Raw genomic sequence first — 17,816 nt, 5'->3', positions numbered from 1 at the left:
CTCCCGTCATTCTCATTATGTAAACGCTGAACTATTTCTCTGTTTTTTAAGTTTATCTTTATTGTTGAAAGTATTACAGCTGTCCGCTTCCCCCGCTTGACCCCCTCCATCCGCACCCCCAGGCCTTGCCCACACTTGTCTGTGTCCCTGGGTCATGCACATGTGCGTACAAGTTCTTTAATTAGTCCCCCCCCCCCCCCGCCTTCCCTCTGGGGTCCCGCAGTCTGTTCCATGCTGCTGTGGCTCTGGATCTATGACTCTGAATTATTTCCATGTCAGACACACTTTCTTTCCCGCAAAGGTATGAAGGACTTTTGTGTCGGCCTGGGCTTTGTTGCTGTTACATATTGTGGTGCAAACTGCACAATACGGACCCACAGAAGTGTCGTGACTGTCCGTGGGGGCTGCCGATGTTTTAGTAAAAGTCAGGCCGCTACCTGCTGGATTGGTTTTCTGTGGATGTCGTGACCACCACAAACCGGGGGCTCAAACAACAGAAATGTGTGTTCTCACAGCCCTGGGAGCCAGAAGTTTGAATCGAGCTGTGCTGGGTGGGGCCATGCCCTCTCCAAAGCCTCTGGAGGGGGCCCCTCCCTGCCTCCAGCCCCTGGTGGGCCGGGGGGGCCCGGCCTGGTGGAAGCATCACGCCGGCCTCTGCCCCTGCTCACGCGGTGCTCTCCTCCCGTGTGCCTCACGTGGCCTCTTCCCGGGCCTCAGTCATGTTGGGTTACCCCCCCCCAGTATGCTCTGATCTTAACTAGTTACATTTGCAGTGATTCCATTTCCAAATAAGGTCGTTCTCAGGTGCTGGGGCCCAGGACGTCACCGCATACTTCTTGGGGACACACTTAAACCCCTAACACACGCCCATTACCCTGCTGGCGGAGGCAGCCTGCCAGGGCCCGTCTAACGCGCGCTGCTGATTCCCTGTGGGGCTCTCCCATCGTGACCGCTTAGCTTTTTCCATCTGATGTCACTCCTGTGCCTCAGCTCCTCCCAGGGCCTGGCAGGTATCTTTGCAGAGCCCTTGACCTTGGCTCTTTCCATCCCCCCGTCTATGAAAGATTAAAGCGTCCCTCCCTCTTGGGTGCTCCGTGCCCTGAAATAGGATCTCCCCTCTCCTGGATCTCAGGGGGGGTTGAGGTCACATCAGGAATCTGTAAATCGACCTTAAATGGGTGTCGTACCTGCCAGACCCCAATGGCCCCCGTTCCTGCCAGTTCTTGGGACGGCCGTGCTCCTCCCAGCCCGCGACCGGGAAACCAGTAACTTACTTTTTTGAACTTATTTCCCACTGTTTCCAAGTTTTAAGCAAAAGGTAGAAACAAAACAGCAGCAATGAAGCCAATCTAATCAGATGTAGTCCTCGCTGTTCCCGAGACGCCTGCCCCGTCCAGTCCCTGCCTCTCCCTTGAGCTGCTGGTCTCACCTTGAGGGCCCTTCCCTGCCACCGTCTCTGGGCCCTCGCCTTGCCCGTTTCCTCCTGGGAGCCGGCCCTGGTGAAGCCGCCTGTCCCGACGCCTCTGACCTCTCCTGCTCCCACCGTCCACCCATCTCACGTGGCATGTCCACGACCTCCATGTCTGCGTTTGGGGACAGAAGATCTTGTCTCCCCAACTACATTACAAGTTTATCTCCATCTGCTCACAGCACAAGAGTTTGGTTTATCTTGTTTACAAAGTAAGAGAGTTAGTTAGATGCCTGGGAAATGTTTCTACCAGACCCAACTTCACGGGCCTAACATTTCCTGAACGTCCTTTTGAGACAAATGTCACACACTCTGCTTTTAAGGAAGAGACATTGGGGACACCCGTGAGGCATCTTTAAAGCACGTCTCTTCCCTAAATTTCTGCTGGAAGTCAGCGCTGGAGCTGGTGTTAGAGCCGAGCGCAGTCCCCAGTCTCCAGCTCTGCCTCAGGCCTCATCGTGACTAAGGCCTCGGGGCGGAGTGCACTGTGGGTGCAGCTTTTCTATAAGATGAGGAATTTCAGCGGCTTCTGTTCTATAGGCGCAGCTCCCGGGTCAGGGACAGGGTAGACGCAGTAGTGGACGCTGGGTCCCCCCAGTGAGTCACGCTGGCTCTCTTTCCAGGGCCCACGCGAATCGTAACGGTGAGAACACATTAGAACACGTGCTCCCGGAACCACACACAGCGTCCACAGGGCCACACCGCGGTCCAGTGTTCTGCAGACAGATCCTGCCCACCCCGTTCTTTCTCCGTGTGAAGATGGGCAGAGGCCTGCCGGGCGGGCCTGGGCGCACCCGGGTCCGTGGCGAGGGGCTGAGCTCACTCCTACCGCCTGTTGAGCGCAGGGGACGTCCCGCCTTTGCTGGCGGGGGGAGGCGCAGGCTCCGTGGCAGCATTTTTGTGTCAATCTGACCATCTGTTTCCACAGAGTCTGGGCCCTTATTTAAAGCACTTAACTTATGAAAGATTGGTGACAACTCAACGTCCCCGGGAGCTACGTTACTAATTTCGGCTGTGACTCATCAAGGGCTCAGAGCTTTCTCCACCTGTTCTGCGAAGGGCCCGCTCCCCGGCCACCCACCTCCCAGAGCCCCCAACCACGGCGCCTCCTCTCCTCCGTGGAATCGGCCCTGGCAGAGCTGTGCCCGTTCCCGCAACCTGCTCACGGGCCCGCAGCAGCCGTAAAGTTGGGTTTTGTACTTAAGGTTGACAGCTGCTCATAACGGAGAACTAATCATACTGATACGTAAGCAACCTCAGTCCCTCATTTTCCAAAGGACACGTCACGATGTGGGGGCCACAGCCACTGCCCCTGTGGGAATGAAACGCTGCCCCGGGGGGGGGCGTGACTCCCAGCCCCTCCGAGCCCTGTGGTCTGCGTGGACCAGGGCTGCGCCCCCTTATCTATTTCGGGACATCCTGGGTGGGAAGAAAAGCGTGTTTGTTCTGATCTGGAACCAGACCTCCCGGGGCCCACGTCCTTGCTGACTTGCGTCCGCTGTGGGCCGCGCTCCGAGGGCCAGAGGCAGCCGGGAAGCTGCACGTCCCCACGTCTGCCGCGTCTCTAAGACACCCTGGTGTGTCTCCCCCCTGCCCATCTTAAAATACCCCACGTGACTCTCTAGTCACGGTTGTTCACGCAAACCCGCGTCCCGCCGAAAGTGTCTGCGTTTCTGGATCAACATCACCTTTCCGCTAGATCCTTCGTGATCTGCTCAGCGGGAAACTAATCCGACTGAGCTGATTTCTGTGTTCACAGCTCTTCAGAGAATTGATTTACTGAAAACTTGGCAAAGCAGCGTCATCCCGTCTCATTTAAACTTTCAGTTGGGAGCTAAAAGAGTGACAAATACCACCACGTGTGACAGTGAGGACACTGGGGTACAGTGTTGCGTCTGTTCCGTACTGAGGGCTGTGTGTCCACAGGGAGCCCGAGCAGCTTTTCATGTATCGACGATGCTTCATGGCACAACTATACAGCATTTTCCAGCCATAAGACACATTGCACGATGCACATTTTTATTGGTACTTAAAGTGTCTCTGTCCCCACTGGGTGGGCTTGTGAAATCACGATAAATCAATGTATTGACTGTGATACATTTATTATGGATGTAAAATGCTGTAGGAAGATATGGGAGCCGGCAGATCCGCACGTCTCTTCCTGGGCAGATTTGTTCTTTGCTTTTTGTGGCGCCTCCTGGATGGAAATGAGCCTAAAGGAGCCTCCGCGGAGACGCCGGGCGCCTTGCGAGACCGTCATCCCTCTCGGTTACCGGGGCTTTTAATAAGCACCCAAAAGGAGTTCGATGCACTTGGCTTTAGTTTTTCATGACCTCCTGTCACGTGCAGGTATCTCTCAGGGGTGTCTTTTCATCCCGTCTGGGCCGTGGGGGGAATGGGTCCCCCACGGCCCCCACCGCGGCTACGTAAGTGTGCGGGACACTCGAGCCCTCCCAACCCGCTTCCTCTGGCGGCCGGTGTCCCCTCTGCGCTCGTGAAGTTGTGCGAGGATCTCGTGAGCTGTTCAGTCCCTAAGATGCAGGGGACCCAAGGTGGGGGGGCCGTTTTCACCGGTCGGAGGTGACAATGACCTGGTCCCGCCGGAAGCCCGTGACTGAGGCTGGACCAGGACCTCACGCCAGGCCCTGTGTTTGCTCAGTAAGCACAATTCCAGTGCGTTTAGCTCACAGATAGCAATGTGGCCATTCCCAGGAACTAGCCGAGGTGTAACGTCATCCTTTGAAAAATGTGCAGATGTGGAGTAAAACTTACCAGATCGCTTTATCTTCATTCGAGTTGATGCTGAAATGATGGTTTTGTTTTTCCAGTTTTAATATGTGTTTATACTTTAATTCTATTTTCCCCAAGTGGCTCTTTGTGACTCCAAGAAGCCAGCCATCAAATTAAGATAAAGGGAACGAATTTCGAAGGCGCAGAAAGGGGAAGATATAGTGGGCATTTTCCCTCAACCTCCGAATTCTTCTCCACAGCAAGTTACAAAAATATTTAAGTTCTAAAACCAGCTTCTCGCCACACTGCTAAATTTTCCAGCTTTCAGTGTTCGAGGCTTTTTCCTACCCTATAAATTGGATGCATCATGGCAGCTCTTACATAAGAGCCTCTAACACTTCTTTCGGAGCCGCTTGCTTTTTTAGTTAAGACGCAAATCACATCTAACATCGTTAATAATAGAAATCCCATTACCGCCTGCTTACAGTTGGCACTTTTTCCATAGAGAAAATTAATGTGTATTCACTTTTATATGTGTTTACGTTATGCTAGGAATTTTGTAAAACTTAGAGTCCTACCAGAAACCTCGCGATGGAAAATATCACTGACAGACCCGCGGGCGTTTAGCTCTCCAAGTGTAATTGGTGCTTGTAAGAGTCGTCACTGCTTGTCCCCTGACACCGGTTCCTGATGTCGCTGGGGCTAAGCCGCCGTGAATGGTCCGTGCAGTGGGTTAGGAGGCAGTGATTTAAAAACCTTTACTGTCCCTAGAGGTCTGTTTTTATCAGACGTGCCCCGTTCAAATGAAAAAGCTTTATTTCCAAAAGTGTGTGCCCCGGCTGCCGGCCTCACAGACCCGATGCCTTCGGCAGGACAGCAGATCGGTGGCCGGTGCTCTGCCTCCCCCGTGTCCTATTTGCTGGGCCCTCCTGCCCGACCCCAGCCGCTCAGCCGAGGTTCAAGGGACAGTTGGCTCCTCGCGGCTTTTCAGACCTACGCTGGTGTGCGCCTCGGCTCAGTTCCCCGTAATTCAGATGGAAAGGTGACAGAAGTCAGGGGAAATGTTTACAACACGTTACCCGCCGCCCCACCAGCCGTGGCCTGACCTCTGCTGGGGTCCCTTCCTGGGCGTGGGGACCACTGAATCCCCCCTCGGAGGGTAAACTGTGAGAGGGGCATAGAAAGAGTCCGGGCGGGTGTGGGGCTGGGGCCTGGGGTCCGAGGGGCCCAGGGGGGACAGCGCAGGGGCGCCCCGGGAAGGCTCAGGAGCCCTGTCCGTGGTCCTGATATGTGTCCCTGCGGAAAAGTTTTTGTAGTGAGAAAAGCAGATAATACTAAAAGCAGAATGGACCCGAGTTTTCATCCCTCTGATGATTAGTGACGCTGAGCATCTTTCCGTAGGCCCGTTGGCGTCTGTGTGCCCTCCTCGGAGACGTGTCTATTCGGGTTCTCTGCCCGTTTTCTAATTGGATTGGTTGTTTGGTTTTGGTGTTAAGTTGCATGAGTTCTTTATAAATTTTGGATATTTACCTTGTATTGGATGTGCCATGGGCAAATACCTTCCCTCGATGGGTAGGTCGTCTTTTTGTTTTTCTCATGGTTTCCTTGGCTGTGCGAAAGCTCTGCGGTCTGACGTGGTCCCTTCTGTGTGTTTATCCTTTCGCTTCCCTTCCCCGAGGAGACGCACCAGAAAGTATATCACTGGGAGCAGCGCCAGAGGTTGGCTGCCTGTGTTTTCTTCTAGGAGTTTCATGGCTTTGGGTCTTACTTTTAAGGCTTTAACCTATTTTGAGTTTATTCTCGTATGGAGTGTAAGAAAGTGGTCCAGTTTCGTTTTTTTTTGCATGTATCTGTCTAGTTTTCCCAGCACCACTTATCGAAGGGACTGTCTTTACCCCTTGTGTGTTCTCGCCTCCTTGTCGTAGATTAATCGCCCACACAGGCGTGGGTTTATTTCTGGGCTCTGCTTCTGCCCCACTGATCTCTGTCTGCTTTCACGCCCGTATCCTACTGTGTTCATTACGATGGCCTTGTGATATCACGATATCCGGTATTGTGATCCCTCCAACTTCGTTCTTCTTTCTCGAGATTGCCCTGGGTATTTGGGGTCTTTTGGGGTTCCATATAAATTTTAGAATTATTTCTTCTAGTTCTGTTGAAAAATGTCATTGGTATTTTGATAGAGATTGCATTAAATCTATAGGTGGCTTGGGTAGTATGGACATTTCAACAATATTAATCCTTCCTATCCGCGAACATGGCATATGCTTCCATTTATTTGTATTGTCAGTGTCTTTCTTCAGTGTCTTACAATTTTCCAAGGACAGGTCTTTTACCTCCTTGGTTAAATTTGTTCCTCGATATTTTAGGGTTTTTTTTGATGTAATGGTAAATGGGATTGTTCTCGCAATTTCTCTCTCTTACAGTTTGTTATTGGTGCATAAAAATGTAACTAATTTCTGAATATTAATTTTGTGTCCTGCTACTTTACTGGATTCATTTCTCAGTTCTCATAGTTTTTTTGGTGGAATCTTTAGGATTCTCTCTCTATAGTCTCATGTCTAAATTTTCTTCAAATGCAGTCTTATCATAACTGGCGATGCAGTGATAATGTATTTGAATATTCACAGTAGAATTGCCGTCACAGGGCCTGGCAGCATAGCCCCCGGCTCCCATCTCTTCCGCCCCCTGCTCCCTGGGAGGCCAGCGCCTTCCGGGCGGGGCCTTGCCTCCCGCTCTGCACCCAAGGCTGTGGTCGCACACAGGGCTCGTGGCAACCTGGGCTTTTAATCACTTTACTCAAAAAATGCTGACCCCAGAAAACAGAGCACAACTATATACAGTTTACTGAGCTGCATAAACAGACTCCTGGGTGTGTTCACCAATCCCTCCCGCGGGCCTGGCCGCGCCCAGGGCCCGGCTGCCTGACTCGCCCGGCTGCTCATCCCGTCTTGTTCCGCACGGTTGTGACCTTTCGGATTCTACCTTCCACACCAGAATGGCTGCTTCCTTCCACCTGGGCCTCTCGCTAAATACTGAAGTGACGGGTACCGGGTCTTGCGTCCCCCTGAGGGCACTGAGCCAAGTTTGGGTTCTCAACACAGAATCTCCTGGGTCTCGCTCTCCCTCGTCACACCGCTGGGCCCGTCCCTGTGGGCATCCCCGCAGCACCTGCTCGGTGGCGCTGGACAGAAACGGGCTGGGACACCTGGTGAAAGCCACCAGGTCGGCCCGAGGTTCTGATTACGGCCCAGGCCCAGCACCTGCGTGTCAGGAAGCCCCTGGTTCAGGTGCCAGCGTCACCCGAGGACCAGCTTTGCCAAACCTCCCCTTTGCTGGAGCCTCGGGTCAGGAGGGGCTTTTGGAGTCATAGCCTTTGAGAAAGAGAAGAGCACTGTGGTGTTGTAAGGGCTCAGATCCTTCCAGCGCTTGCTCGGCTCCAGGTCCTCTCCCCTTAGGCCTCACTGTTGCACCCTGACCTCTCGCTGCTTCACGGGAGAGGAGTGAGGTGGGGAATGGCTGAGGCACTTGCCACGGTCACGCGGCTCATGCCCACTCACGCCAGAGACCCGGCAGCCTGCCCCAGGCCCCGGTCCCAGAGCCGGTGGCCACCTCGCCCTCGCAAGGTGGGTCTTCCGGATCCGCTGTCTCAGGAGGTCCCAGATCCTGAGGTTGCTCAGTTTTAAACTTTCAATCAAATCATGGCCACCTGTGTGTGTGGCGGCCCTGTTCCCGGCCGGGGTGAGGGTGCGTGGCCCGTGGTTTCGGGTAGAAGGAGCTCCCGGCCGGGTGTTGGGGTCAGGAGCCCGGTTCCCACCCTGCCTTGTCCTGGTTGTGACTTCGTCACTCACTCTCGTCTTGAGCCCACCGCCTCATCTGAGGTGACCGCTGATTTCCCAGCGGGCTCCGTCCCCCCCGGTGGCCAGGCGAGGATGCTGGTTCCAGCAGCGGGGGAGGACCACCCGACACTGGACATCACCAGGGTGGCCAAGGGTGATGCCGCACAGGCCTGCGCACCCCAGGGCCCCGTGAGCCGGAATAAGACGCATGTCACATCAGGCGCCTCCCCAGGGAAGCTGGAAGGAAGACAGGAGAACAACACGGAGAGAAAGCCCAGGACCTTACATTTTAAAGCCAATTCCTCCTGCCACAGCCTCGTACGGGGAACCCAGTGAGAGCCCCCTGCGTGGCCCCGAGACGTGAGCTCAAGCACCCAGACCAACACGTGGGGAACAGCTCGGTGGGGTTTTGTTTTTGTTTTTTTAAGAAAAGAAATGTGACCTTCCACCCGGGGTAACGTGGCCCCTGGGTGGGGCTGTGACGTGCAGGCGAGGTGACGCCCCACCCTGATGCCACCCCCAATCTGCGGCATCACCTTTGATAGCACGGTCACTGCCACACACGGATGGCTCGGCTGCGGAAAAGGGCCAGGGATCCGGGCGGCGCCCTCCCCAGGCCTCGGTCTGTTGAAACCGGAGCCGCCTCTCGCTACTTGGGAAGGACAGGCGATCCTGGGCCGCGGTGAAGGGACGCGGGGGGGCGACCTCCACTGGGTGACCGGGGGGCGTGCAGGATGTCCCGCAGTGGAAAGTTCCCGAGTTTCCATCCGTCTGTGCTGATTGTCAGGCTGGGAACTCCCGCAACGGGGAAAACCCAGAACGGTTCATGTTGAACGGGCGCGAGGCGGACGCCCGAGAGGAAGAGAGGTCGCCCGGAGACTCGTCCACTCCTCTCTCGTTTCCTTCAGAAACGCAGGTTGGGGCTGAGGCAGAGGGAGGGGAGCGTGGGACAGACAGCGAGCGCCTCACCCGATGGAGGAGGAAAGTGAAAAGCCCGGGGACCTGTCGGCGCTTTGCGGATGGAAAACGTCAGGCTCGTCCCGGTCTGGCCGTGAGCGAGCGGGCTCTGCCCCGGGGAGGCCCAGGTCACGTCGGGGAAACACAGGGCGGCCGGGGCGGCGCCAATGAGGCCAACACCTGGTTGTTCTCCACGCGAGACTTACAGGCAGCCTCTGATGTGATGTTGGGAGAGGCCCGGATGACACAGCGAGAGGCCGGGGGCAGAGGGCCACAAACGGGGCCTGATGACGCCATCAGGTGAATTCTGCCTTTTCCCCGGGAAACACTAACCGGCTGCTTCTCTGAGTAGATCCGTTTCCTTAGGAAACAAAGCAGGAGGCGGATCCAGTACCTGGTTAATTACTCACCGTGGGGCCCCAATATTCTGCACGCGGGCCCTGGCCAGTCAGCAGAGCTCCCCAGAGCTTACACATTGGCTCCTGGGGCCCCTTTTCTAAGGTTTTCTAAGGTCACTCATTTCATAGGGGAGCCCACTCTCCAGACCTAATCACCCCCAGAGCCCCCACCTCCTCCACCATCACTAGGGGTTGGGGCTTCAACGTATGGGTTTGGGGGGCTCGAACCCCCGGGCGTGGCCCCTTGCCTGGTGGCCAGCAATCCTCCAGCCCTTTCCCGTCTGTGAACAGGGCACCCTCGCTCCCTGGCGACCCTGTGTCCTCTTGCGAATGTGAAATCTCAGATATTAGAGGGGTTGGGGGAATGATCGTAAAGAGATGCACCAATAACTGACCGGAAGGACGGCACCCTGTCCTGGCGTGAAACCTGCCGCGCACCTGCGGGGAAAGCGTTTCCTGGGCCTGCCGCTGTCCCAGCCGTTTCGGCAGCTTTGAGTCCAGGTTGCTGACGGAATCGGTCACCCTTGGTGGCGCGTGGACGGGTGTTCCCTGCCGCTGCTTCAACATTGTTCTAGTTACTCAGGCAAAAGGCTCAGGAGCTGAAAAGCCCTGCGCTCATTTTGAACGAGATTGTGTACATTTCCAATTTATTTTTGTAAAGCTCATGATTGGTTTTCATTTGATGGGCCCTGAGTGTACATGCGATTTGTATGGTTTTTGTTTTGTTTTTAATTTTTATTTTTGTTGAAAGTATTACAGATGTCCCTTTTTTCTCCCCAATGACCTGTTTCCCCCCGTTCCTGCCCCCTCCCCAGTCACTCTCCCCACCACTGTCCGTGTCCTTGGGTTGTGCATATATGCATATAAATTCTTTGGTATGGTTTTTTTAAAAAACATATTTTTATTGATTTCAGAGAGAGGAAGGGAGAGGGAGAGAGAGAGAGAAACATCAGTGATGAGAGTCATCGATCGGCTGCCTCCTGCACGCCCCCAACTGGGCATCGAGCCCGCAACCAGGGCCTGTGCCCTGACTGGGAACCGAACCCTGAGCCCTTGGTTCATGGATCGACGCTCAGCCACTGAGCCACGCCCGCCGGGCTGTATGTGTATTTTTAACACTTGCCATAAAGTTGTTGGTGGCGTCAGAGTAGGCACGTCCCCTCACCTGAACGTTTCCTGGGGCGGAAGGTCACATTTATTTTCTTAAAAAATGAAAGAAAGAAAACTGTTGAGGACGGTGTGCTGGTTCAGTCGCTTGATCTCACATCTCCGGGGACAGCAGCGGAGGGAGCAGCACCCGCCCTCACTGGCACCAGCAGGCCTGCCCTGACCCGGGTCCTGAGCACCCCCACAGGACGCAGGCCGGTGGGAGAGGAGTGGGGCGCAGGAGCCCTGCGGGACCTGATCCGTCAGCAGCTCCGGCCTGGTGGTTAACCCTTTGCGTCTAGTTTCACAGCACAGGGAGGCAGGCCGAGCCTGTGCCACACTCGGCGTCACACGGCCGCCTGGCAGCCTGGCGCGCGGTCGTCCTGAGGCCGGACACGGAGCGGGAGCCGAGCCGTCCCTTGCGGGGAAGGGCAGCGGGAACTTTCCGGGGACGCGCATCTGAACAGTCCCGAGGATGAAGGAGTGAAAGCTGAGCTTAGGAGCTGGGCCAGCGGCTCGGCGATGGCTCCAAGCGCAAGGTTGTTCCCTGCGGCCCTGGCCGGCGCGGCGCAGTGGTTAGAGCGCCGGCCTGCACACCAGAGGGTGGTCAGGGGTTCGGTTCCTGGTCAAGGGACCTACTGGCCTGAGGTTTGCTCCCCACCCCAGGCCGAGTGTGTCCCAGAGGCAGCCAGTCAGTGGGTCTCTCTCACGTCGATGTCTCTCCCCCTCCCTCCTTCCCTCCCACTCTCTGAAAAGCAATGGAAAGAATATCCTCAGGTGAGGCTTCACCAAAAAATAATAATAATAGTAACAAAAACTGAGCTGATCGAAGTCATGACTTGGGTGTGGGACGAAAGCCTGACGCTTGCGGGGACCCCCGGGCCCGCCTGTTTACCGAGGCCCTGCTGTCTCGCAGGAAGAAGGCATCGTCAAGGAGATCGACATCAGCCACCATGTGAAGGAGGGATTTGAAAAGGCCGACCCGTCCCAGTTCGAGCTGCTGAAGGTTTTAGGACAAGGATCCTACGGGAAGGTAAGTGCATCTCTGACCCCCTCTGGGAGACTCGGGCCCTGTGGCTGGTCCCCACCTCACTACCAAGCCCTCAGATGCCGGGGAGGGGGCAAGGGGAAGTGGGGGTCTTGCTGATCCCGCGGATGTGGGGGTTTGGGGCGGTTTAGAATGACACCTCGCCTGCCCCACGCGTCCTCAGGGGCCACCTCCGGGGAGACGCCGCTGACCTGCTGATGCGGCAATTCTAAAAACGAATCGAGGGGCCTGTAATGAGCCAGCGACATTAGATATTCAAGCTCCAGGGACCGCGTTTCGCACAGTTGTCAGAGTTGCTGGGAAGTGGCTTCAGGACGTCAGAGTGTGTCCCTGAACCTAAAGGGACGGGAGAGGAGAGGACTGCAGGACGCAGCTGCGAAAGCCGGCTCTGCGGACTGCGTCCATTTTGAAACGGATTTTTACCGTATTTTGCAGTTTCTCTCCGAGGCCGCTGATGCCCCAGTGGGCCCCCTGCTCGCCCCGGGGTGGCTCCTGCCGCAGGCTGGGAGCCCCTGGGGCCCCTGGCGCACGGCGCCATCCTGACAACCATTCACAGAACGGATTTTCTCCCGTTCTCTCCAAAAATACACGTAGAACTCTTTTTTTAAAACAGACGAGCAAAATAGCCATTACTGTCAATCACCTCACTTTTAAAGCCTGAAATTCAAGAAAGGAAAAGGTTTTCTGTGCAACTATTGATGCAAAACCTGACGTCTTTTAAGCTAAGTCTTAATGGGGCTGCTCGTGTGAGTGCGATTCTCAGTGCAGGCCTAAGTGAGCGGGGTTCTCAGTCCCCCTGGAACCCACGAGTGTACGTGGGGTTGGGACGAGGCGGGGAGGGAACAGGCTCCTCGCCGAGGGACCTGGCCCTGGAGCTGGTCCTGTTTGGGTGGCGGGTCTTCGGGGCTCGCGGAGCTCCCCGCCCTCCCTGCTGCGCACCCCTCGGCAGCACCTCCGTGTGCGGGACAGCCCCCCATCACCCGTGTGCAGGACACCCCCCATCGCCCATGTGCGGGACACCCCCCATCGCCCGCGCGATGGCCGTGTCGGCCGGGAAATACGGGCAGGAGACCCCGCGCCAGCTTTTCGTTTGCATGGGAGGTGGGATTTTTTGTTGTTACTGTTTTTTTTCCATAAAGGAAACTCGTTGTGTTTGGTGTTTTGTTTTGTTTTTACTAACTTGCTCAGCACTGTCACGACGACTGTCAGCTCAGCCTCCCTCAAACGCTGGTCTAAAACGCTTCCGAAGGTGTTAAATGTCCACAGAGTCTGTGTAGGAGCCATTTAGAGGCCAGTCTATAAGCTGAAGCTACTCAAAGCTAAAATGTGCGTGAAGAAAGCTCAACATACGAGCAACATTTCCCTTGAGGATGAGTGAGAGCCCGTTCTGTGTGACCGGAAGTAACCGGGGGCGGCCTTCACCGTGGGGTTACCGGGTATTTACAAGGAACCCGACGCTCTCCCTTAAAACTGGTGAATATTGTGTTTTTTAAATATGTTTTTATTGATTTCAGAGAGAGGGAGAGAGAGAAACATCAATGATGAGAGTCATTGATCGGCGGCCTCCTGCGCGCCCCCCGCTGGGGATCGAGCCCACAACCCGGGCCTGTGCCCTGACGGGACTCGAACCCTGACCTCCTGGTTTATGGGCCGATGCTCCACCGCTGAGCCACACCGGCCGGGCTGGTTTTTGTTTTTAAAAAGGAGGGTGGAGTTCACTTCCGACTTAAAATGAGTAACGGAAAGGTAAGGGCACTGGAAACAAACGACGATCCTCCCGCAAACAGCGAGGCCTCACCGAGGCGTCTGGAGGAGCCGAGCCGATTCCCGGCGGCCTGGACGTCGGCGCACATTCTCAGTTTAAAGCTTTCCTGCTGCGTGTTTGTTTTATCAGAAGTTCTGTAAACTCCCCCCCGCGTCCCCTTGTCCACCCGACAACGGAGACGCGAAGCCTGGCGGGTCTGTGTCTGTCTCCCGAAGGTGTTCCTGGTGCGGAAGGCCGTGGGCCCGGACGCGGGGCACCTGTACGCGATGAAGGTCCTGAAGAAGGCCACCCTGAAAGGTGAGGGCCGGGGCCGCCACGGCGGGGGGGGCTGCGGCCACGCTCTGCCGGCGCCACGTTTCGTGGTTTTGGAAGACGTCTCTCGGGCGTAACCCAGACGCGTTCCCCTGACTGATAGTGAACACGTCCCTGGTGTCTCGCTGCCCCGCAGACGCCGCAGTTCCTGGGGAGCGGTGCCACGTTGCGTAAACACCCTCCTTCCACGTCTGTCCTGGCGCGAAGACCCTCGGGGGCAGGCAGGCAGGCTGTGCGGACGGGTCGGCCTGAATCCCTGGGCGGGATTGCTCAGTTTCACGGGAAGCGTGACTCTCGGCCGCTTTGTTTCCCTTTGTTGCCCCAGCGACGGGTTTAGAAATTCGTCCCACCCCTGCCCCCGGCCCTCGGGACGCCCACCCCTCAGGGCAGCAGCAGCACTAAGCGGGTGGGAACAGGGCTGCCATCGGATGTCCGCGCCCGCCGGTCATCTTCTGGGCCACGAGGCGCAGGCTGAGCCCCTCCTGGCCTGCCCTGACCCACTGTGCGCTGCTGGTGAGGGATCCGTGCGCTAAATGTGGGGAGAGAAACTGTGGTTCAGCCACACAGTGGACACGTTCGGCCGTAAGGAAAGGACGTGTTGATTGACGCCACCACGGGGGTGAATCTCGCCAACGTTACGCTAAGGAAAGCTCCCTGTACCGTAGGGGCCCCTTGGGATGAAAGTCTGGAAAAGGCAAACCCAAGACAGAAAGTAGGCTTGTGGTTTCAGGGGCTTGGGGGTGGGGTGCGGCGAGAAAGGGAAGGACTGGCCGTGGCCGTGGGGCTGGGACGATGGAGCTGTGTTAAAGCTGACGGTGGGGGCGGCCGCAGACCCCCGTGAGTATCCTGAAAGCCACTGTGAGAATTGAATTCGTAAACACCAACAGCCGCTAAACAGCAGGGCCATTTTCTCAGACCCCCTCTTCCATCCTCAAGCGTTGAGATGGGCCCTTCGGTCACCGAGCAGCTGGTGCCGTGGTCGCGACAGAGGCAGGTGGAAGCGGGAAGGCGCCATACGGTCCATCCTGCGATCGGGTTGCTCCCGGGGGCCACGCACCCCCTGACGCTCCTCCCCGGTCACCGTAGCCATGAGCGGTCCTCTGTCTGACCCGATGCTGCGCCTGCCGCCTGTCCGAGTTGACCATGGCCTCCCGCAGCTGTCCCTCGGTGGACGCTGTGTCTCCTCCTTGTTTGCAACCCGACCCGGAGGCCCCGAGAGCGCCTGGCGCATGCTGCTCGGCCAGGCCGGGGATGAGGGAGCCCGGCGCGGCTGAGGGCGCAGGCGTCCCGTAGGCCCGGGAGAAGCAGGTGTCAGCGAGCACTGAACAGACGTGGAGCCGGCAGGAAGGTGCCCGAGTGGAGACTGCTCCTGATTGCTGGCTTTATTTTCTTCTCTGGACTCCGTATTTCAAGCGTTCAGTCAAAATAAAACTGACTTTTTGTAACGTGAAGTCACTTGTGGAATATTCCGGAACAATGTGCTCGACTATGTAAAATCGTTTTTACATCTTGCGAATAAGCCGTGTAAGCACCAAGGAGCAGAACCTTTCCCACTTCCCTGGGCGGCTGTAAAAGCAAACTTTATTTTATGCCATATATAAAATTAGGCTCCGTAGCAGCCCATCGGTAACGAATAGGCACTTTCTCCCAGAAATGCAGTTGGAATTTATTTTCTTAAGAGAACAAAAAGTGGGTTTACAAAACAGTCCTTTTCGCGAGGGTGCCTGTGGCGGTCACGGGGGGCGGAGGGTGCCGAGCTCGGGCCGAGGCCCGGCCCCTCCAGACGTCACCTCCCCTCACCGCTGAAGGAGGGGGTTGGCTCAGAGAACCATTTAAACTTGCTTTTGCTCCAACACCTGTGCATCGTGGGCCTGAGTCCTTCAAATGTTCCGCAAACTCGTCTCCCACCCTCGGGCCCTCGCCGGCCCGCAGGCCAGTTAGTCCTGAAGAAGGCGGAGGAGCGGAGTGAGCAGGGTGGCGGGGAAACCTGGACGTGCGGCCGCCCAAGGACAGGGCGAGGAGCGGGAACTGGGACGTCCCTTAGAAAAGGGCAGACGGCAATCTCAGGGCTGTCCAGCAATCTCAGGACGTGGCTGTCAGCACCGTTCCTTCCCGCCCTTCTCTCGGGCACCGAGGAGCTTCCGTGGAGAACACCGACTCCCGCAGACGCCGAGCCCGTCGGTGCCCTAGTTGGCACACCCTGCATTTCCACGCCAAGGCATTCAAGTCATTCGATGCCCGTGTGGACGACTGCAGATCCCTGGGGGTGGAGTGGGTAAGGCCGCTTCCAACCCTGCTTGCTAAGTGCCCCTGTTGGCCTCACCTTCGTTCTACAAACGAGGAAACTGAGGCAGGAGGTTTGGAGGGTGCGGGGTCAGAATCCCAGGCTCCTCCCTGCCACACCGGGCCCCGTATCCCCACCAGGCAGCCGCACCCGGCCCCTCGCGCTGGGGTCTCTGCTCTCCGGTAGCCGCTGAAGAGCAAAAGTAAAATGAAAGGACCCCCACAGGTGTCCGCTTTCTGGGGCCCTCGGGGAGGCGCCCTGTCTCTTAGGCAGGCACAGGGCTCCCACTCGAACGCCGCCTGTTACCTGGGCGTCCCTTACGTGCTTCTTTCTACCGGAACTGCATTTTCACCGCGCCCCTCGAACTGTAAACAGGTGAAAAGCAGGAAGCGGACCTTTCCCTGCTTGTCACCCTGCAGGCCTGGGCGGGGGCACGTGGGGCTGAGGGCTGCCCGCAGATCCTCGGGGAGAGGAGTCAGCAACCACGAGGCCTTGTCTTGGGTACTTTAGCACAGAGAACGAAGAAGACGCCCCGGGGAGTTCGCCCGATACATGATCACTGTGGATAACGTTTTAAAATTTTTATTATTCGTGGTTTTCTTACTTTTTTCTCTCTGGAGTAATAAACACCGCAAAGTTCCAGCCACCCCATGTCCGCAGCACAGCTTGTCGCGGGGCCACTTTGTGCCACGGGTTAGCTGTTCGCAGGCCAAACGGCCTTGTGTGGAAGTGGATTTCTGCATCCGGAGGCCGCTCAGGAAGCAGTTTCGGCCCTCATGGGGGTTTGCGGGCGGAGGGCAAAGGGGTCGGCAGCCACACCAACCGGCTGCCGCTTGGCGCATCACCCCGTCCGTGGAGTCCCCAGAGCTGCATTCCCTGGCGTGCGGCGCGTCCCTGCACGTGTCCCGCGCTGGGCCCTGGCAGCCGCTGGTCAGCCCCGTAGCCGCTGTCAGCGGTGATGAGGCCCCGCCGGACCGTCGCAGCCTCTTCCTGTTCCCTGCCCCGGCCCGGCTCTGCCGCCTTCGGTCGCTGTGCGCCCAGGGCGTCCGTCTTACAAAACACAGCGGTGGAAATGTTTCCCGGCCTGTTGAATCTGCGTGCCATGAGGCCAAGGCTGGGCTGAGCCTGGGCTTCTCTGTTGTTCTGGACGCGATGAGGGTGTGTAGAGGGCCTGTTGATCTGGGATCCGGCCCTTTTTCTCTGTTTCAGATAACCCCTACATTTTTTGTTTGCCCTTTTTGGATGGTCAGTTTGTCGATGTTTTGTAACTCGGCCTGTCGCCCTTTCCGGTGCTGTTTCTTCCACCGCCTTTATTAAGCAGAGATTCCCAGACATCAGGCCGGAATTCATCTGTGGGACCCTTTGCCCGGCTTGGTTCTCTCTAACGTTTAACTCTTTAACAGATCTGGGGGCTATTTTTGTGTAAAATGTAGGGTGGAAATAGATATTTTTCCGCTGTAACTGGACAGCCCCTTGGAAACTTGAACGTGGGATCTTGTCCAGTTTCTGCCCCAGGCTCATGTGGCCTTTGGTTTCCATTGTCAGTCAGGTGTGTGACCAAACAGTTCTATTAATTCCAAACGGATCTGAGCTTCGTGACAACAACATTGATCCCGGAGGGTTTTCAGATTCTCTTAACCGGCGTTGAAGGCTGGGCTTTGCAGGGGGATGGCAAGATGGGTGTGGGACCCCGACGTCTGTTTTTGGATGGTCGTGTCAGGCAGATGGAACAGGGACTTTCCCCCTGAAGGGGGCCCCCTCAGGGTGCTAGAAGACTGGTCTCCCAGGGGCCCTGCCATCCTGGACCGGCCACCAGCACTGGTTGAGGTTGTCACCGCGAGGAGGCCGCCAACTCTGGGGCGCAGCAGA

At 56.7% G+C, this 17,816-nt stretch overlaps 1 protein-coding gene across 1 annotated transcript in view; it reads left to right on the top strand.

The window, feature by feature from the left end:
* The window catches only part of RPS6KA2 (ribosomal protein S6 kinase A2), a 58,777-nt gene that overhangs the window by 16,769 nt on the left and 24,192 nt on the right, over positions 1–17,816 (top strand). The window contains exons 2-3 of the mRNA XM_087817746.1: positions 11,455–11,571; positions 13,567–13,648. Of these exons, the coding sequence (XP_087673872.1) occupies positions 11,455–11,571; positions 13,567–13,648 (199 nt within the window). The remainder of the gene's footprint in view (positions 1–11,454; positions 11,572–13,566; positions 13,649–17,816) is intronic.

Source organism: Miniopterus natalensis, chromosome 5 (genome assembly GCF_054644295.1).
Source record: "Miniopterus natalensis isolate mMinNat1 chromosome 5, mMinNat1.hap1, whole genome shotgun sequence".
Classification (NCBI taxonomy): Eukaryota; Metazoa; Chordata; class Mammalia; order Chiroptera; family Miniopteridae; genus Miniopterus; species Miniopterus natalensis.
Note: the sequence above shows the minus strand (reverse complement) of the source record. Positions and strands in the feature narration are given on the sequence as shown.